Raw genomic sequence first — 21,713 nt, forward strand, 5'->3', positions numbered from 1 at the left:
TCGGAAAATAATAACACGTGGAATTTTGTTGTTGTTGGAACGCTCAATTTGTGAATATTAATTAGACTAAAGCGTGACTTGTTCCTTTTAAAATGTTCATGACAAATAAAATCAGAGATTTACACTCAAAATATTACACAATATATACCCATCTAACATCTACATCACATTTTCTTGTTGACGGGATATGTTCCTTTTGTAAAACTGAATTTGAAAGTGTTACTCATATACAGCATTTTACAGTTGCCCCCATTAGTGGTACATTCTGGAAAGAACTATGTTTTTTTTTACAACATATAAGACGAAGCTTTAAAGGAAAAAAAAAACTTTTTATGAGTCAAATATATTATATATGCACATTTCATTTTAATATAATTATATTGAAGGAGGCGGCACGGTGGACGATATAGTCTATAGTCTATGTTGTAGTCTATAACATTGACATTTCTATTAGAAAAGTGTGGAAGTAAACTGGACTGACTGATTTTTTTTGTAAATCTTATTGATTGTTAATTTTTTAAAAAGACGCACGCATGGTTTAAATGAAACAATTTGCGATTTTGCCATCTTGCTTAACAGTAGGAAATTCCCAAATTTGCACCACTTTCTGTCACACTGCAGATAAAACGCTTCACAAATAAAAGACTGAATGATGTGATGCAGGGGGAATATGTCATTTTAAGATAAAATACATACATTGGAGATAATAAAACCTAGAGTATGTACGCATCTCGTTGCGCTCTTGTTGCTAATGGTATAATGTCCGAAAGCTCCTGAAGGCAGCATACGAAATTTTGTTGTCTTCCGCGTTGACTGACTGGAAGTTGGCGAAAAATGGCGTCAAGTCCTTAATACAATAACTTGTGTGAATTAAGTGATACCTAGTTTTTGTTTTTGTTTTTTTTAAAAGAAAGAAATGAGCTGTGAAAAGAGAACAACAAAACTTTAGTCAAAAAAAAACCCCGCCCGAAGTTTTGTTCTTTTTTCGCCTCGCTCCAGCTGCCTTTTTCTTGTCTACAATGGGTTGTTGTAGCAGCACGAAGGTAGAGTCCCAATGGAGAGCAATTGAGAGGTTTTGTGAACCGTGACGCGCGTCTGCTCTGTTGTTGTAGTTGTTGTTGTGTGTGTGTGTGTGTGTGTGTGTGCGCGCGCGCGCGCGTGAGTAAGTGACACGTTTGTTCTGTTTCGTGTGTCTGTGTGCGCGTGGAACAATTCGCGTCACTTTTCGGACAAAGACGGCCTCTTTCGCCGACACAACACACACAAACAAAACGGGGACTCGCACACAACCATTGGGGCTCGACATCGCGCCGCTCTCCCCAAAACTAAAATAGTCAAGCTCAAGTTTCTGTCTGTTCATGCCTTGGCAGAGTAAACGTGACTGGAGTCCGCTGAAGGAGCGCAGTTGTACGGACATCCCATGGCTCATCATCTTCACGCTCTTCTGCGTTGGAATGGTATGTGTGCCATTTGAGTGCTCGATAAGATGATTTGTCGGAACTTTGCAGGGTTTCTAATGCTGTGTTCTCAGCAAACGCGCAATCGCTGGACACTGCCATTCAAACTCAAGACAAGAGGAAACCCAAAAACTGTCTGCTTAGTCCTTCAGCCTGGAGGCATCGTTAATAAATTGACACATGCCTTGTGGATACACATGATTGTGCCCACAAAATTCCAGTCTTAGTCATGCAGTATGCCACCCATAGGGCGGGGTTATCCAGTGCTAAGGGGACCACAGCCTCAGGGTGCGTGCACAAAATAATTAAAAACAAGTTATATTTTTGACATTTTTTTAAAATTATTTTTGGGAAAAAAGTTGGAGTGGAGGGCGAAATTCACCATCAATATATTCATTCATTCATTTTCCTTACCGCTTATCCTCACTCGGTTCGTGGGCGTGCTGGAGCCTATCCCAGCTATTTTCGGGCGAGAGGTGGGGTACACCCTGAACTGGTTGCCAGCCAATAGCAGGGCACATATAAATTAACAACAATTCACACTCACTTTTACACCTATGGGCAATTTAGAGACTTCAATTAACCTACCATGCATGTTTTTGGGATGTGGGGGGAAACCTGAGTACCTAGAGAAAACCCACGCAGGCACGTGGAGTACATGCAAACTGCACACAAGCGATTTGAACCCCGGTCCTCAGAACTGTGAGGCAGATGTGCTAACCGATCGTTCACTGTGCCGCCAATATAATTATATTAAAATTAAATAAGAATTGGCGGCACGGTGGACGACTGGTTCGAGCGTCAGCCTCACAGTTCTGAGGACCCGGGTTCAATCCCCGGCCCCGCCTGTGTGGAGTTTGCATGAATTGGAGACTCTAAATTGCCCGTAGGTGTGAATGTGAGTGCGAATGGTTGTTTGTTCCTATGTGCCCTGCGATTGGCTGGCAACCAGTTCAGGGTGTACCCCGCCTCCTGCCCGATGATAGCTGGGAAATGGATGGATGGATGGAAATTAGAATTATATTCATATAAACAATAAAAGAAATGCAAGATGAACTATGTACACTACTTTTGAAATCAGCTCACCCTTCTCGCTTACCGTTTTCCACGCGATGTGCAGACTGACGTATTCAAAGTCCCTCGGAATTAACATTGTTAAGCACAACAGAACACTTTGCTCTCACAAACCCCCAACAGCAATACGCAACATTAAACCCACATACTGTAACTGTGGAGAAGGCTGCAGTGTCCTTTATCCTTTATAGAAAGGTTTTAATTGTCATCATTTATTGTTCCTTAAATATTTGCTAATTATGTACATATTTATATAATATTGTTCTTTAAGAAGTTTTGTTGACATGATTCTCACATGCGGAGTGGCACGTGTGGCTCACGAGGCAGTCTGTGACGCAGTAAGTCAGACGCGAGCGTTTGCACGGCTCACACACACACACACACACAGTCCCCAACTATACATAATAAAGTAGGGCTGCAACGATTGATCGATAAAATCAATAATTAAAAGTGTTGGCAATGAATTTCATTCCTGATTCGTTGTCTTGCGCGATTATGACATCACTCACCCGCTGCGTCACGTCATTATGACATCAATCACCCACTCCATTGCAGAGGCTGCTGAGTCATGAGCGCCGCATGACATACTGTATTGTATTTATTTCTAAACCAATCAATACGCTTAATTTGAATGGTGTTAGCACTGCTAGTTAATGATTGGATCCTGCTTAACCAATCACAAAAACATCACAGAGGCAGACTGCAGAGACGTAATGGCTGCCTGTATTCCAAGTCAATTGGTGTACCCAGCCTTTCGCCCAGAGTCAGCTGGGATTGGCTCCAGCACGCCCACGACCCTCGTGAGGATAAGCGGTACGGAAAATGCGCGGATGGATGTAAGTGCTCATTTTATACATCAAAAATACACATTTATGCTCGTGCCAGCCAAACAAACTTGCTCTCACTATAAATTTGAGTATGACAAGTGACAATATTCTTAGTTATTCTGAACATATATTTCATTCCTCCCGCCCGCAGTTAGCTGGGATAAGGTCCAGCATACCCATGTCCCTACTGAGGATAAGCGGTGTAGAAGATGGATGGATGGATGTTTTTTTACTTTTTTTTTTTTTTTTTTTTTTTTTTTTATAAAAATCCCGCTGGACACAAAAGCCTTTTAGGGGACAGACAGAGGGACAGAACGGACCAGGGGTGCGAACCACAGCAAAACAATAGTTAGTCAAAATATTTGCCAACAAGCAACATTACAAAAGTCAAATCATCTTCATATTTATGGACGGGGGAGGCGGGGCGGTGAGGACATGCAACAACTAACCAATAGAACAAGACGAGAAAGGACAGAAAAAGCTAGGACAGGATGTGGGAAATGAGCAAAGCGGTCGTACTGATGAGTGGTGAGGTGGGATGCTTTTATCGTGTCTGAACACCTGTAAAAACCCGTGAGTTGATATCTTAATACAACCTCTGCTATTTACCTGTAGTCAAGCAAAGATAAATTTGAATAAACACCACACACCCTATTAGTATGGTTACTAGGTTCCCGACTGCCAACTATTATTCCTGTACCGTGATCGTGTGTGGTAGGGGGTCGTGCATTAAAATTGAGGAGACTGGCGAGTGTGGGGCAAGACGGTCACGGGGCAATGATGACCCGCAACCCAGCTCCCCAAAGGACGTGCAAATGTATGTGGTGCATTAAAAATACGCTGGGGAAAGGCACAGCGGGCCACAGAGCAGGCCGGAGTGCCGGAACACTTGGCCCGACGCTGCCCTCCCCCCACAGACGTGCATTAAAACTGGAGGACCGGCAGGGCAGAGAAGGGGGCGACTGGACCGGAGACCAGCACAGATGTGCCAGGACCCGGCCCAGCGTCCGCCTCAATGTGCCTCGTGCCAGCCTCTAAGGCGGTGACCCGCGTCCGGGCAAGGGAAACTTATATCTTCACTGGATGCCAGTTTTGTAAACTTTCACCAGAGACGAGAGAACCAGGCACGTATGAAAATCTTGAAGTGGCAGTTGAGACTGAGGAGACACAGTCTCATGACAGATGATGACAAAAACAATATTTTGAAGCAGATATTGAATAGCAAACATTGCTCTTCTGTGGTTGGTCCATGGCCTTTTGTAAAACTATTTGACCTCACCTTTAATTTTTGACTTTTTAAAACAATAGTTTACCACGTTAAGAGCTATGGGATGTTTACGCAGCAACCATTTTGTGCGCTGCCAATTTAAAATTAAATCCGTTTTTGAATTAAGGAATGGAAATTAAGAAACAGTTTTTTGTCCGATGCATGGATTTATTGAAAAAATAATCGAAAGATGAATCGATTATTAAAAAAAAATCGTTTGCTGCAGCCCTATAATATAAACATGAAGGGGAAATGATTGTATTGCAGGGAAAACGGAAGTAAAAAATCCAAACATCTGTCCCAATGCCTTGATTGTGGTCCCATCTCTGTGTCGGCCGCAAGTGGTGTTTGGCCTAAACAGCCCATGTACCCTGAACTAGCTTCACTACATAACAGTTTGTTACAATATCAAAGGGCAATAAGAACGTGTAAATACATCAATTATTACTGCTTTGTTATTAAAATAAACAATGATTAATATTTACTGTTGTGAGGATTTGGTCAGTTTTAGGTTAAACAAGGTCTCTAAGCAAGTATCGGTTGTCGATTAATTTGATGATCTATTAGTTGTCAATCAATTAATTGCTGCACCTCTAAAGATAATGCAATCAAAATGTCTGCATCAAGAACTATTAACGTTCCATTGTTATCTGTTTTCCGCAGGTTTGTATATGTGGCTACACCATCGCCACAGGAGCTGCCTCACGACTTATATCGGGATACGACAGCTACGGCAACATCTGTGGTCACAATAACACCAAGATCCAGGACGTTGAGCTCAGCGGCCGGAACATGCTTGAAAACAAGTGGGTTAATTGCACTACATGCAACATCCTTCTCAGTGCAATCTTTTTCGAGGCCGACCTGCAGTCTTTTACTCTTAATTTATCAAGATCCATGCTGGGATGCTGGTCAACTTCCAAGTTGTTCAAATTTAGATTTTTTTTTTTTACCCATAGGAAATAATGGAAACTGATTTGATCTGTGGTTTAGTGGTTAGCATGTCTGCCTGGGTTAGAATGTCAGCTCCAATTTTTTGCTGTAGTTTGCATTTTCTATCGTGCTTGCGTGGGTTTACTGCAGGTTTTGAAGGGGTTTCCTTCAAAAACATGCATATTGGGTAAATTGAAGACTCTTAAATTGCCCATAGGTATAAATGTGAATGGTTGGTGGTCATTATGTGCCCTGCATTTGACTGGCTTCCCTGCAACCCTAATGAGGACAAGCCCCATAGAAATGGATGGATGGATGGATGGATGGAAATAATGGCAATTAAATTAATCTGTTCCAGAGTTCAAACTGTCGCGGCAACTTAAACTGTACAGACAGACAATGCTTTATTTATTAGCTGTCAAGTGGATCTTGCAGTCAACTGCTGTAGCATACAACCTAAAAACAACAAATTGTGTACTTACCCAGGGTTCGAAAGAATTTCTCAGTGGTGCGCCTGAAAAAAATTAGAGGGCGCACCCTTATGCTCAGCCATTTGAGTTGTGGTGTTATTAATGTTGTGACTTTGCACTTTTTCTTAACCAACTGGAAACTTGATTAGCAGTATACCCTGTTAAGGCATTAATGACTCTCTGTCCCAAATGTTTAATATTTGTTTAAGTGTAATTTTTGTTTCATTTATAATTTTTTCCATTTATCTAAGATATTTTAGTTATTGTCCATTACAATGTCAATTTTCAATATTCTCGAGTTAATTGCTATTAAAAAGGATATAGTTGAATTATTAGGCTCTAATATCATTATATAAGTAGCATAAAAAAACAGCAACATCTACGATACTATTGTTTACTGTGATCGTCCAGCTATCCATTTTCTGAACCGCTTATTCACACCAAGGTTGCGGGTGTGCCGGTGCCTATCTCAGCTGACTTCAGGTTGGAGGCGGGGTACACCCTGAACTGGTCGCCAGCCAATCGCATAGCACATATAGACAAACAAAAGCATTCACACCTACGGACAATTTAGAGTCTTAACCTACCATGCTTGTTTTTGGAATGTGGGAGGAAACCAGAATACCCGGAGAAAAACCACACAGGCGTGGGGAGAACATGCAAACGCCACACAGGGGAGGCTGGATTTTAACCCGGGTCCTCAGTACTGTGAGGCAGATGTGCAAGCCAGTCCCCCACCATGCTGCTATGGTGATAATTTCTGGGAAAATATACCACCCTAAGAAAATGTGTTATCATGTTAGGCCTAGGTGAGTGACCCAGTAGGCCCATCAGTCCTCCTTCACCCACCCTTCCCCCTTTACGTCCGCATGCTGTCCTCAGACGTGGCTGCTTTCTTCTGTATATGGAGGGTGTCGGCAGGAAATGCTCCCAGTCAGTCAAGCGGCCAAAAGAAAGTTAAAAAAAATAAAATAAAATAAAAAAAAAAGTCAAGCGGAGCGCTCATCACACAACAACATTTCTAGAACTTGGTGCACACATAAGGCGCGCCGCATTATAAGGCGCCCCGTCCATTATGGAGAGAATTTATGACTTTTACGTGCGCCTTTTGGCCGTGAAAATACGGTAGTTACCCTTCGCCTTGACACGTCACAGGCATATAGACTTTATTGCATGACACTTTAACAATGTTAGTTGTCATGCAAATGTAAAAACAACTTAACTGATGTATGATAAAACTTTAAAACAACACTTTGTGTGCTTAAACGGATGTATTGCAACTGCAACATTGGTCTGAGGACATATAGAATCATTTCGAATTGTAAAGCAGCTCTGAGGACATCATGCTTGCTTGTGTGTTCTTGCCAACATTCCTCACATTTCTGTAATGTTTTTATATTTTCTTTGAAAGCAGTTCAGGTTTTGTTGTCTTACTCTTTATTTCTATAGATGCTAGTTTCCAGCAGCATTCAGCCTACAGGCCCAGTGTTACTCAAACAATGGCGCAGGCTTTATTGATGCTTGATTTTCCATCAAGGCTTTTCTGGTACAAAGAGACAACTGTGCAGCGGGGAAGCAAATGCCACTGTTTTTTTTTATTTTCTGCCTTCACTAAAAGTCCAGACTTGCATTCTAATGACCAAATAGGCTCATGTTTTAATCCAAGGCAATTGTGTGGGTTTTCCTCTTTTTTTTTTTTTTTCTACCCAAAAAACAAAACAAAAACTAGATGAGGTAGCAGCTCAATAACATTTTCTGATTGTGTTTGTCAGGTATGTATTCTTTCTGGACCCGTGCAACATTGACATCATAAACAGGAAGATGAAGAGCATCGCTTTGTGCGTCTCCAAATGTCCTGCTACTGAACTGAAGACCCATTATGATTTAAAGCAGTTTGCACTATCTAATGGTGAGAAAAGTACCACTATTTGTGTTATTCAAGCTCTTTGTAGTTGAAGTGCAGCCAAAAAGGACAACACTTTTTACTCCAGCTACAATTACTACAATTAATTTTACTGCCAATCGCTTACATTATTATTATTTCAATTAATACACTGCTTCCTTATCACAACTGCACTCTCTCTCTCTCTCACCGAGAGAGTAGTTCCTTCGGTACTGTTGAATATTTCGGAATTATTTCAATCATGTAAATATTTTTTTTTTTATTAAAAGGATCTGCACTCTGCACCTATGATATCAGTCCAGCAAGATACCCAGGCCACTCGGATCGATTCACCAAATGTCCCAAGCTCCCTGTTCCACCAAGGTAATCAAACCTTTAATGTTTTCCTCTCAATGAGTTGCTTATAATCAATTTGTAATTGGACTGCGTCTTCTCTTCAGTAAATCAGTGCCACTGTTCCGCCGTTGCATACCAGCGGACATCAGTTGCTATGCGGAATTGGCCCTCTCCTTCTTCACATTCATTAGTGACAACAACGTTTTTCGTCGAGTCGTCGCGGGAGTGATGGCCAGCAAGGACATCATTATGGGACTTTGTCTTCTGTCCTTCGGTGAAGCACAAACGCAAACACATTCATACTCTCATCTGGCTTCCAGTGCACATATTACTGCATACATATCACAAACATAATCCGTTCTTCAAAACAGCTGTCGCGATCAAAAAACTTAAAATAACAGTTTAACATTTCTAGCTGTCATGCAAGAGGAATGAAACACGAATAAAACTAAAATAAAGAATAATACCCTTTGAAAATGCAATTATATTGTGGAGAGGTACGGAAATGTGCTGTCATGCTTGTCATTAGCCATTGTGCTTTCAGCTACATTCTATTTAAATTTATGTCTGTTAAAATTAATCTGCATGACTCAACTGAACAAGCGCTAATGAATGTTACCTCCGGATAGCGTGGATTTTAGGGCGTATATAGGGCGGCACGGTGGCCGACTGGTTAGAGCGTCAGCCTCACAGTTCTGAGGACCCGGGTTCAATCCCCGGCCACGCCTGTGTGGAGTTTGCATGTTCTCCCCGTGCCTGCGTGGGTTTTCTCCGGGCACTCCGGTTTCCTCCCACATCCCAAAAACATGCATAAATTGGAGACTCTAAATTGCCCGTAGGTGTGCATGGGAGTGCGAATGGTTGTCTGTTTGTATGTGCCCTGCGATTGGCTGGCAACCAGTTCAGGGTGTACCCCGCCTCCTGCCCGATGACAGCTGGGATAGGCTCCAGCACATACAAAAGCCCGAAGCGGCTCAGAAAATGGATGGATGGATATATAGTTCCCAGTATTTTATGTGGAGCCATGTTTTCCAGATGTCTAAACCGTGAGTCCCACCACACAGTCTGTCATGAGATCAGGTGTGCCATGGGAAATGATTTGATTTCGATTAATTGGTCTGAAAAGTATCATTGATATACTATAAATAGTGTATCTCTGTTCATCAACCTATGCCTGCGACCTACAGTAACAGCCACAACAAATAAATGCTCTTCCACGACCACCACACATCATAGATCATTTTACAATTGAAACTATGTGAGTCCTAGGATGCACATGTCTGGGAACAATGAGCCCCAGCCCTGGGAAAATGAGTCCCTGCAACTTATCACAGAATACAGACACAGTAAATCCTCCGCTATATCACGGTTCTTGCTTCGCTGTCCCGCCATATTGTAGATTTTTATTACGGATGTTACTCTATTTGTTTTTTTACACTCTTTGTACAGTATTTTTGTGTTATCATTGCTCTCTCTCGCTCTCAATATATTATATGTGTTTCATTTTTTTAATTAAAATGTTTAGGACGATATGTTTTCCCAGAAAACTATCACGACAAACAATGGTACCGTTGTTGTTTTTTTTATGCCATTGATATAGTGATATTAGAGCATAAAAATTCAAGTACATCCTTTTTTTTCAAAACAATTATAACTGGTAATGGTAATGCAGAACAATAAATCAAATATCTTAGATAAGTAAAAGGCATAAATAGAAGACATTCATGCTCTGTTCACAAAAATTGCCCTTGAACAATCACTAAACATTTGCACAGATTAACAGATTTCACACATTGACGCTTTAACAGGCAATATACTGCCAATCAAATTGCCAGTTAGCTAAGAAAAATTGCAAAGTACAACATTAATAACAGCGCAACAAGTAGATCAAAGCAACCTGTTGTGATTGAAGATTTGTGCTACTTTTCAAAAGTCTGCAGTCTTTAAGAGCTGCTTTGTCAACATGTTCAATGGCTACATCTCTTAGAATAGTGAGTAACGCTGTACTGTATATAATGTGAGCATACAGTACGCTGTCACGTTTGTATTTGCATCGTTGGGGAGATGGTTCCATAAGTGCAAGCTGCCGGGAAACGGGAAATGTCCCACCGTGTTTTTTTGTTCTCAGCTGAAGGAATTGGACGGGATGGTTGCGTTTAAAAGGGATTTTGTCACTTTGAGGTTTTAAGTTGTGCTGTCTTTTCGGGGACTTCATACAAATTCAACATACCAGCTCGTTGGTGTTAACGGGATGACCGCGTTCATCTGGATTGAATCCAAAATGTTCCCACATCGTCGTGGTGGTGTTAGGCTTTGGAACTAAATCCATTTATGCCGCTCAACCTTCTGTAACTGTGCAGAAGCACACGTGCACACAGCCAATCAGAGGTAGTGTGGGAGGGCGGGAGGCTCCTGGCCCGCCGTTCACTATGTCTGATTAGTTTAGAGATGGGTTTCATGTGTCACTTTTTTTTCTTTCTTCCTCAAACGGCTGGGCATACAGGTGGACCCGCTCTTTTGTTTTTTGGGGGGGATTTTTTGACCACGCCGGAATACTTTAATCCTCGCACGCAGATTGATCTTAATTTATGCGTGCCTGCTCATTTTTGTGCGTCTTAGATGCTGGACGCACATCAAACGAGATCTCTGCTGTTGTGATTTTCTTGAATAGGCTTAATTTGTCTGTTCAATGTTACTTGAAATTTAGGCTTATGATGCCTGTGCTGCTTTCAAATTGTTTGCAAGCCTTTTTTGAGTACTGAAATATAGACCTGATGTCTTTGTGCCTGTTCAGTAGATATTTTATTTGGTGCTTGTTGTTTTTAAAAGGAAATTGTTTTAGTAGTTTATGTGTGTGTTTGAATAGCACTTTGTATGTGTTTTGGGGAGTACATTTATTCTTGTTCATGCATTGTTGACCCTCAGTAGGATCAAAATATTCATTTATGGTAAATGCATTCATTTTTTCATGGAAAACAAAACATCGTATTTACAAACCCACAAATGTGAAAAGAAAAAGGAAGGTGACGTTTCAATATGCGTTTGACAGGTCGGCTACGTGGCGGCACGGTGGACGACTGATGAGCACATCCGCCTCAGAGTTCATTAGTCGTGCGTTCAAACCCTTCCTGTGTGGAGTTTGCATGTTCTTCCTCTGCCTGTGTGGGTTTTCTCCAGGTACTCTGGTTTTCTCCCACCGTCCAAAAACAAAACAAAACATGAATGTTAGGTCAATTGAAAACACAAAATTGTCCGTAGGTGTGGCTGTGAGTGTGACGTGAACGCTTGCGATTGGCTGGCCACGAGTTCGCCCAAAGTCAGCTGGGATAGGCTCCAGCACTCTCGCGACCCTAGTGAGAAAAAGCGGTACAGAAAATCGACGGATGGATGGGTTGGCTACGCAGATCAAAACATTGCGGTCCGGACCTTTGCCCTGAGAAATCCTTTGTAACCGGACCCCACCGAATTTTAGTTGACGATTCCGGATTTAAACCAATTAAGGTGACAGACTAATTTCATTCAGCACACACTCATCTGTTGCTGCAAGCAGCTCTGCCTCATCCTCAAGCAAATAGCAAGTGATTAGCGGCTAGTCGACGTCACGCTCTAAACGTTATTGACGAGTAGTAAAGTGGACTACTCTCTACAACCCTTAACCCTTATGCATGATACAGTAACTCGATTGACTTTTGAGATATTGTTTTCCAGAACATTTTGGATGAGTTACCAAAGTCCAGCCGGGCTTGTTCCCTTCATGGTTCTTAGTGTGTTTTCTATGATTTCAATTGTGCATAAACCTTTGTTTTGTTTGATGTAGTTCTTTCCCTCATCATGATGGTCGTTATCCGTTACATCTCTAAAGTGCTGGTGTGGATTCTCACGGTCCTGGTAGTCATTGGCACTCTAGGTAACTATTAATATATGCTGTCGTGTTCCTCATATTCACAAAAAAAAAAAGTGATGTAGTTGGCTCACATACAGCAGTATAGTTTAACTATACTGTGGGCGTGTAACTTTTTTTTTGCAGGGGGGACTGGCGTCCTCTGGTGGCTGTATGTGGACCACAGGAACGCCCTCAATAACAACACCACCTCTGTCTTCGGGAAAGAAGTGGCGGCCGATAATGTGAAGGCTCTCCTCGTGTATGCCATTGGTGCCACTGTTTTCACGGTACGTTTAAAGACATTCTGTTGACCTTTTAAACATGCGAAGCCAAAGAACACAACTGAAGCTGCTCTAGCAATGTTTGGATGCTTTTATGTGTATGTCAGCTTAGTGATGTACAGTATTTCAGATAAATTTGTTCAGTTCTGCTTTTCACATTTTTGACACAAACTAATAAGTAGAAATGTAATTTTTGTAGTTTTGGCCAATTCTGCCCCTTCCCGACCGAGCACGTCAAACACCAGACAACCCTAAGTCTTATAAGGTTGTCCTTTGGTCTGATGTGTGTTAAGAGTGGATTCGTCCCAATTTTAGGGTCTGAAACATGTCGGGCCGAGAATCTTAAATGTTGCTGCTTAGGATGGCCCAACTTTTAATTGTCCGATTTCACGTTCACGTAATTTTGGACGTAAGCGTCAGCGTTCCGTCGAATGACTTCGGCAAACATTAGTTTGTGCGTGCGAATAGATGTTGACAACGCCGCGCAAGTATGTTGACAACGGCAAGCACGGGAGGTGATGTGCCTGTCACAATACGCAATCCTATTGGTCGACATCAAGGTGCACTGTCGGACAGTTGTCGTTGATGTAAAAAAAAAAAAAAAATCAAACTTGCTAGACTTTTCATTTTGGCGTCGTAGGGCCAACTCGTTGGTCGTGGATTATGTCACACTACAAGAATTGTCGTCGTTCCAGATAAAATATGTCGGGGCCGACCTGGTAAATAGCTAATCGGGAAAATATCGGGGCTGAATTCCTGTAGTCTGATCTAGGCATTAGGTAATGAATGGAATTTGCCTATTTATAACACCTTTAGTGACTCTACAGACAATGTTTTAAGTAACATTTTAACATTCTTAACTGCCATACAAGTGACACCCCTTATGGTGACACTGGACAAAAGTATTGGGATTCGAAATCTCTTCTCACATTGAGGCTGCTCCTTCTTTGGAATACAGTGATTGGGATTGGGACCCACAGCCAATAACAACAACACCCCAAAAATGTTTTTTGTTAATGTAAAAAGCCACTCAAAGGAAAAGAACAAGCCAAACCCACAGCGCTTGATGCTCGCTGAATTGTGCAGGTGTTACCACTACCTCACGGTGTGGATGATGACTATTTCACTCAAAACCACCAAAGTGACGGACCTACCCGGCAACAATTGTGTTCAGTGTCCTTGCTGCGGTTGTCATTTGAAATGTGTTCGTCGGGCAGCCATTTGAGAAACATTTTTATATAGCCATGTGAGAAAAGAATTTTTTAGGTCCAAAGTTATACTGAGACATTTCTAAGGCTTGTGGAACACAATGTCTGTCCTCCAGATGGTTCTCCTGCTGATCATGTTCTTCTTGAGGAAGCGCGTGGCTCTCACAATTTCCCTGTTCCACGTGGCTGGAAAAGTGTTCATCCACATTCCCTTGCTGGTCCTGCAGCCTTTCTGGACCTTCCTCTGCCTCATCCTCTTCTGGGTCTACTGGCTGGCCGTGCTTCTCCTCCTTGGACTTTCAGGTTGAATGCGGCTACCTTTTTGTTACACTCGCTTCAACAGATAAAAGCATAAAAGAGCATTTGTTTCATACGTGTGCACTACATTTGTTTTGTAGGCTAAACGAGTTGATCGTGAGCCCGTTTCTAAGAAGTTTGTTTTGTGACATTCTGTCCTGGTCTCGTGGCGCAACTTAACTCCCACATCCGGAATCTTGTGCCAGTCTGTGGTGTGGGAGGATGGAGTCAAAGAGCCGTTTCTCTCTCATCTCCCACTTCTCTTTTCTGCAGTTAGCTCATTATTATTCTCAGCAAAATGTTGCCACTGTGCTGTGCAAGTTGACTCTAAAGACCACAAATTCAGCTACTTACAGAACTGGAACGCTTAAGTGAAAATGTTAAAGGAAACTTTAGAAAGCCAGTTGCCCCTAAATTAAGTTGGACTGTGTGATTTTCAAAATGTATTACACATTGTCTTCATGAGTGTTTAAAACGAGCAAATAAAACAAAAACTGTTATTATGGAGTCTTATGGCTGGATCAGACTACAAGACGAATTTGGTATTTCACGATTGCCCTATGTCAGACTACTGGCATAAAATCCTGCCGTATCTCGGGCAGACAGTGGTAGCATTACACGACATGTATTCTGATACCACCGCATCCCATCTTTTACAATCACCGGGCTTTATCTTGTCAAATAAAAAACAGAGAGGTCGGAGAGGCGGAACCAGAAAACATATCACCGGTCAACACAACCATATACACTCGTTACCATGGTGATGACAACAACAATGTGCCACGCCAATTCACTGTATTGTGTCTGGGGGATGGGGGGGGGACAAAATGAGGAAAATGTGTGGTTGTCATCATTGGTGCTCGGGAGACTGCGTTCTTCCAAGGACAATATGATACGGCTCGCAAGCAGGCAACAAAATGTTATGTAGCCTAGCAAGCTAGTGCTAGCACTAACGGGTGTACGTAAACATGCCGGCGTTCTGTCGACTCGTGCTGTAAAGTGTCAGTAAACATTGGTTCGTGCGCGTGAAAAAATGTTGACAACAGCGTGCAAGGATGTAGACAACGGCAAGCACGGGAGGCGATGCGGCGGTCACAAGACGCAATCCTATTGGTCGACGTCGAGGTGTGCTGTCGGAGAGTTGTCTTTGATATGTCACACTACACGGAAGACAGCCACAAAATAAAATAAATCAAACATGCTAGACTTTTCATTTTGGCATCGTAGGGCTACCGTCGGGCCAAATCGGTCGTGGATTATGTCACACTTCAAGAAATGTTGTCGTTCCCAACAAAATACGTCGGGCCCGATCGAGGAAATCTGCTGCGATAGCTAATTGGGCCAATATCGGGGCTAAAATCCTGTCGTCTGATCTAGGCATTCATGTAAAAGAGCAATAGTAGGAAGGTTATCAACGGTTATCAAAGGTCCATCTCAATAAATATGAATATCATAGAAAAGTTCATTTGTTTCAGTTGTTTAATTCAGAAAGTGATGTTTCTATATGATGCAGTCATTAAAAAGAGGCAAAAACGCAAACCGACATTGCAACATATTGGAATGCAAATAGCAAACTCACAAAGATTGCGATTAAAAAAAAAAAAAAAAAATTACTCACGCGCAGTGTTGTCAAGGAGAGGAATAACGTTGTGGAGAAAGATAAAAAGAGAGTTTAAAAAATGCAAAGTATGATTACAATTGCAAAATATCTTTCTTCTGTTCTTAGTTTTGTTTTCTTGAAGCTTAAATCAATGTTGTTCTGCATTCTTACTACTGTAAATGTTAGCATATCAAACTTGATCAAAAGTCTAGAGGGTTGTGACATTCACCAACGAAGCAAACCGTTAACATGAGCGATGGGATTGGTACCGAGTCGCAATTGTGATCCGTTTTTTTCTTTTATCGCTGTGTGTTTCACACAGATGCAAACACAATCTCCTCCTTTGTCATTTCACTGTCTGGGAAGGCTTCTATGAACGTGACCGCCTGCGAGTGCTTTGCGACGGCGGAGGGGCTCGCGGCAGCACTCGCTGCTCGTTGACGACACGAACTGCAAAGTGATCCGTGCGTTCATGTCTCCAAAACATCCGAAAGTCTCTCGATTTGTCGCGAGTCGCATTTGCGAAGAAAAATAAGTCGCTAAGAGGAGTTGGAGAGTCGCCATATTTAGCGAGAAAGTTGCCAAGTTGGTTGCGCGCATGCAGTGATGCCGGTACTGTTTTAGTTACTATTCCCAGGGAAGTATTTACAAAGAAGAGTGTGAGCTTTCACCGTCATTCGGACTGCTAAGGCGTCGCGAGCTAGCTGGCTTGACTCGCCGCGCCTCAGACGAAAGCGCTTCGCCTCCCGTCAATCACCCACAGCTTTGCCATTTAAACACCACATTACCAAAGTCAGCTGCAAAACCTGTCACCGGGAATAAAACAAAGTTCTTTAGCAGTTGACGTCCCGTATCACCGTGAGCGTATCGAAATGACGACAGTGGGAGGTGTGTGACTGCGTGTGCCCGTGCGTGTATGTGAAATGTAAATGTAATGTCCCTCACAGCATGAATAAAGTGTCTCATCTGTCTATCTATCGATCGATCTGCATTACATGTTCCTCCTGTCCAGCGAAAAATATTTCCCACCCCAAATTTTGATATATTATCGACGTTAAAGTGAGAATTTCAGAAAATTCTATTATTTCCTGAGCTAGATAAACTCAAAGTCCTTTTGGACGGTTTTTATCGAACAAGTAAGTCATCTCAAACCTTTCACTGTCATCGATAAGAACATTCACCGACATTTCATATATTTTACTATTTGGGCTGCTTTAATTCTGACTCGTGTCGCTCTCCACTTTATCTCTGTACTGCATCCTCCTTGGCTGACATTGACAGCAGTGCGACTGCCACTGGCAAGAGCATCACATTATGTTTCCAGGGCTTGAAGTCAAATCATCAATCCATCCGCTTATGCTCACTAGGGTTGTGCTTGTGCTGCGCATTCACACCTCCGGGACAATTTTCGAGTTTTCAATTCACCTACCGTGCATGTTTTTGGAATGCGGGAGGAAACCGGAGAAAACGGGGCGAAGGCGGCTGTGCGAGCCAAAGTTAAATCAATCGGTCAATTGAATCCAAGTTGTGCGTCTTCCGCAGGAAGTCCGGTGAAGAACAACTCCACAAATGCGGTGGAGTACCCGATGAACGGAGCCGCCCAGTACTTGGTCTGGTATCACGCGGTGGGTTTGATCTGGATCAGCGAGTTCATCCTCGCCTTCCAGCAGATGACTATCGCCGGTGCTGTGGTCACCTACTACTTCACACGGTAAAAATGAACTCGTATTCTGATGGGGTTGACTAGCATTTTACAAAGCCTCACATTAGCTCATCCACACACACGCATACACAAATGGATGGCTGCTGCCACGCAAGGCGCTGCCGGGCCTCCTGGGAGCAAACGAGGGTTAAGTGTCTTGACCGTGGACACTTCGTGACGACAGTCGGCGTCAGGATTCGATCCGGCAACCCTTCGGTCACTGGACGAGCCGCTCCGCCTGATCTGATCCACAGCCGCCCAGTATGTATTATACGGTGACATTTCAAAGTGAAGCATATCAAGTGCAATGTGGGCTCATTTATTTTTTTTTTGAATGACTGATGGTGAAAATCTACATTAGTACAACTAAAAAGCTTGAACAAATATCCGTTACAATTGGAGCAGTGCTGGATGATTGGAGAAGGGATTGACCAGGAAATAATTAAAAAAAAATAAAAAAAGTATACGGTATGTATGTAAACTAAAAGTTGTGCCTCTTGCCACCAGCCATATTTTCGTACTTGCTCTTTTGCAGGAATAAATCCAACATGCCGTCCACCCCCATCCTGTCCGCAACGGTGCGTACCCTCCGCTACCATCTCGGTACTCTGGCCAAAGGCTCCTTCATCATCACGCTGGTCAAGATTCCTCGTCTCATCCTGACATACATCCACAGTCAACTCAAAGGAAAAGTGAGCCGACCTGGGAAACGGTCAAATAATGTTCAACTTCTGAAGTTACTTTTGTTGACGACGACTTTGTGCTATCTTTCCCAGGAGAATGCGTGTGCTCGCTGCATGCTAAAATCATGCATCTGCTGCTTATGGTGTTTGGAGAAGTGTTTGGCGTACTTGAATCAAGTAAGTGAAATCCAATTAGGACCTGGGCTGTGTGATATGGCCTTAAAATAAAATCACATTTCCCCCCACCCCCCCAATAAAATATGATTTCCAGTTTTCATTTTTTACCTTTAGCTAATAGAAAAAGCAAATGACAATCACAATGTTTTGCTTCCCCTCCTTTCTGTAATACCAAACAGACTTTGAAACATCCCCCCCCCCAACTTCCGTAGAAGTAATATTAGTAATATATTGTGCTGCTTCTTTGAAAAATGCTTGGCTGGTCCATATGAGTTTTGTCAAAGAGCTACCCCGCACCTCCTCAGGGTCTCACACTCTTTTCAACCTGTAGAGTTGTACAGGTGAGGTAAGGTGACCTCGGCGAAACATTTGCGACGTGGCACACATACCTAGATCAGTGCTTTTGCAACATATAAATGGGAACCTTGTCTTTGGCAATGCTCAGCTTCATTGACTGCGATTTCTTTCTGATGGACTCTTTTTTTTTTTTTTTGTCAGAGGGAAAACATGGAAATGATTCCACACGCGTTTTTTGCAGCCATGTTGTGTGCACGTACACAGCACACACAAAAAAAAAAAAAAAAACATCCTCACTTGATTTAACTGCTAAAATCGATTAATCACCCAGCCCGAGTGAGGCCAAAAAAAATAACTCGAGCATTGAATGTTTAATGACTTCCCCCTATGTGTTGTTGCATAGAACGCTTACACAGCGACAGCCATCAACAGCACCAGTTTCTGCACATCAGCCCGGGACGCTTTTGTAATCCTGGTGGAGAACGCAGTGCGAGTAGCTACCATCAACACAGTGGGCGACTTTGTCCTCTTTTTGGGAAAGGTACCGAAGCCTTTATACAGTATCTGACAAAAGTGAGTACAGCCCTCACATTTTGATGAAATATTTGATTGAAATCTTTCATGGGATAACACGAAAAGAAATGAAACATTGCCTCATTGTGAAGTGGTCAGCTTGTATAACAGTTTAAATTGACCGTCCTCTAGAAATAACTCAACACAACAGCCATGCATGGCAACAAACGTGAGGACATCCCTAAGTGAAAATGTGCTAAATTGGGCCTATTTCGCCATTTTCGCTCGCTGGTGTCATGTGACTCACTAGTGATACAATGGTCATTGGAAGTTCAATATTGCACCGCCTGTGAAAAGATATTAAAAAATAGTTTGAAAATGTGGTGGCTTATCTGCGGGTACTCCAGTTTCCTCCCACATCCCAAATACACGCATGCTAGGTTAAAGGGAGACTCTAAATTGCCCGTAGGTGCGGATGGTTGTTTGTTTATATGTGCCCTGCGATTGGCTGGCGACCAATTCAGGGTGTACCCTGCCTCCTGGCTAAAGATAGCCGGTATAGGCTCCAGCATGCCCGCGACCCTCGTGAGGATAAGCCGTCCAGAAAACGGATGGAAAAATGCGAGGCTTGTGCTCACTTTCGACCTACCTCGAGCTTGATGTGGCGCCAGCCTGACTAATCTTGTCTGGCGCGTGCATGGCAGGTGCTCATCGTGGCCTGCACGGCGTTCGCCGGTGTGCTGGCGTTGAACTACCAGCGCGAGTACACGGTGTGGGTGCTCCCTCTTCTCATCGTCTGCGTCTTTGCCTACATGGTGGCCCACTGTTTCCTCTCAGTGTTCGAGAATGTGGTAGACGTCCTCTTCCTCTGCTTTGCCGTCGACAGCAAGTACAACGACGGCAGCTCCGGTCGGGAGTACTTCATGGACAAGACCTTAATGGTACCAGCACTCACATAGTGTTCCCCCACTATATTGCGGTTCAAATTTATTTTGTGGAATAGCTAACTTGTCTCTTGTGTAAATCTGTGGTTTACAACAATATATATATATATATATATTTTTAACTTGTATACTTACTTACTGCAACGTCCTTGCATGTGACAAAGGAGAGGCAGACATGCTAACCACTATTTTGGCACGCTGCCCATTATTTTCATGTCATTCTTGCTGAGTTGCTATTCGAAATGATTTATGATCCGGTGTAGTGTCCCAAAGACTTTTGTTTGTCTTCCCAGGAATATGTTGAGAACAGTAAGAAAAGTGGCCGTTACAAGCCAGAAGACGGAAGTGGACGAGAGATGAAGCCCATGGTGAGTTCAAAGGTGTTGGTCAGTTACAATGTTCGTAGCTCTTACATGGTAATGTGAGTTAACTAATGAATGAATTGAGCGTTTATTTATTTATTTTTTCAATTTGCAGACGTGAGAGGGGACGCCGGATAGATGGAAAGAGATCTAACCAAGAAAATTTGACAGGAAATACTTTGTTTTGATTTGACGACACTAAAGTTGTGGGGCTGCATTCTAGTCAATCTGTCGAATGTCTTTCTTAAACTCCAAATATAGCTTTTATTCCATTTCGACCTCAGCAACGACCGATTTAACATGGTTTAACATGTTTGGGAACTAAAAACAGTTGGTGTACATTTTTAAGCGTTGTAATAACTGTGTGACTGTTTATTACTAGTTTTTGTATTTCAAATAAAGAAAGCTATCATGTGATGAGTAATCGCCAACCTTCTTCCTAAATTGTATACCACGCTGCCTAAACAGCAGGGGGCAGTAAATGCATAGAATAGAAATGAGCAAGACAAACAACAGGCACATGTTAGCCAAGTTCAAGCTTAGCATGAATTGGATGGAAATATATGATAATATATATAATATAATATCGTGGAAAACTTGACTCATTTTAGTAGTTCAAATCTAAAAGTGAAACTTGTATCCAATAGATTCAGTACACACAGTGTACAGTGTATTTTTATTTTTCATAATTTTGAAGAGAATGGCTTACAGCTGACAACAACCCTACATTTAACCATTTCAAAAAAATTGGAATCTTAACAATCCACATTATTATTATTATTATTATCATTATGAAAAATTAGGTAGAAATTGGCCTTAAACTAAACTAACGATATATGAGTCACTTTTTAAACTGAACTATGGCAATGAGTGAACTATACAACAATATTTTCATATACTGAGATGCACTTGTAATAAATGTAAGCATTCCTTCCTGGTACATTATAGGAAGGCCTCAGCAACTTTATATTGCTCCGTCGTGGCTGCATTTCTCATATATGCTAAAGTTTCTGTTCCTCACTATCCAATTATAACTTGGAGAAAAAAAAAACAGGAAATGAAAAGTACTGCTCTTATAAGTTGTTGAGAGCCAACAACGAAGACACAATTATGTTTTGTGAAAGACCCACACAGCAAATTTCTCTTCTGAGCTAATATGTTTTTGATGGTAAATAATCACTCTTGATTACCTCCAACTTATATGAAACCTAACAACCATGAACTGGAGCTAGTATTCCAAAAAAAGTAGCATTCTGTAAATCCTACTAATAAGATATTTTCACAAATCTCTTTACTTTTTAATTACTCGGGGGGGATTGCATACAGTATGTACTACATTTAGTGAGAACATATAAGAAAATGTCTTATGAAGTATTTGAAAATCCAGCATTTCAGGAGACTCGATCAAAGTGTGTCCCCATGACAACGCGCAATCTCACTGATGCATACATTACTGCCTTCATGCCCATTTGCCTTCCGGTGCGGAATCAAGCCCACTA

General features: G+C 42.2%; 1 protein-coding gene across 4 annotated transcripts; it reads left to right on the top strand.

The window, feature by feature from the left end:
- The first annotated feature begins 812 nt into the window (after positions 1-812).
- Positions 813-20,625, top strand: LOC133404398 (choline transporter-like protein 1). 4 transcript variants are annotated; one of them, XM_061680247.1, is made up of 16 exons: positions 813-1,043; positions 1,371-1,457; positions 5,289-5,431; positions 7,801-7,937; positions 8,201-8,294; positions 8,372-8,541; positions 12,085-12,174; positions 12,295-12,437; positions 13,756-13,942; positions 17,079-17,247; positions 17,774-17,930; positions 18,015-18,098; positions 18,799-18,936; positions 19,613-19,849; positions 20,146-20,220; positions 20,330-20,625. In XM_061680247.1, the coding sequence occupies exons 1-16, from the start codon at positions 1,020-1,022 to the stop codon at positions 20,333-20,335; spliced, it is 1,941 nt and encodes a 646-aa protein (XP_061536231.1). In that variant the 5' UTR covers positions 813-1,019; the 3' UTR covers positions 20,336-20,625. The 4 variants fall into 4 exon arrangements, with proteins under 4 accessions (XP_061536231.1, XP_061536234.1, XP_061536232.1 ...); XM_061680250.1 differs by lacking the exons at positions 20,146-20,220; positions 20,330-20,625 and having other exon boundaries at positions 19,746-19,844; XM_061680248.1 differs by lacking the exons at positions 20,146-20,220; positions 20,330-20,625 and having other exon boundaries at positions 18,799-18,968; positions 19,746-19,824.
- The last annotated feature ends 1,088 nt before the right edge of the window (positions 20,626-21,713 follow it).

The sequence above is a fragment of the Phycodurus eques genome, chromosome 6 (assembly GCF_024500275.1).
Source record: "Phycodurus eques isolate BA_2022a chromosome 6, UOR_Pequ_1.1, whole genome shotgun sequence".
NCBI classification, from domain to species: Eukaryota; Metazoa; Chordata; class Actinopteri; order Syngnathiformes; family Syngnathidae; genus Phycodurus; species Phycodurus eques.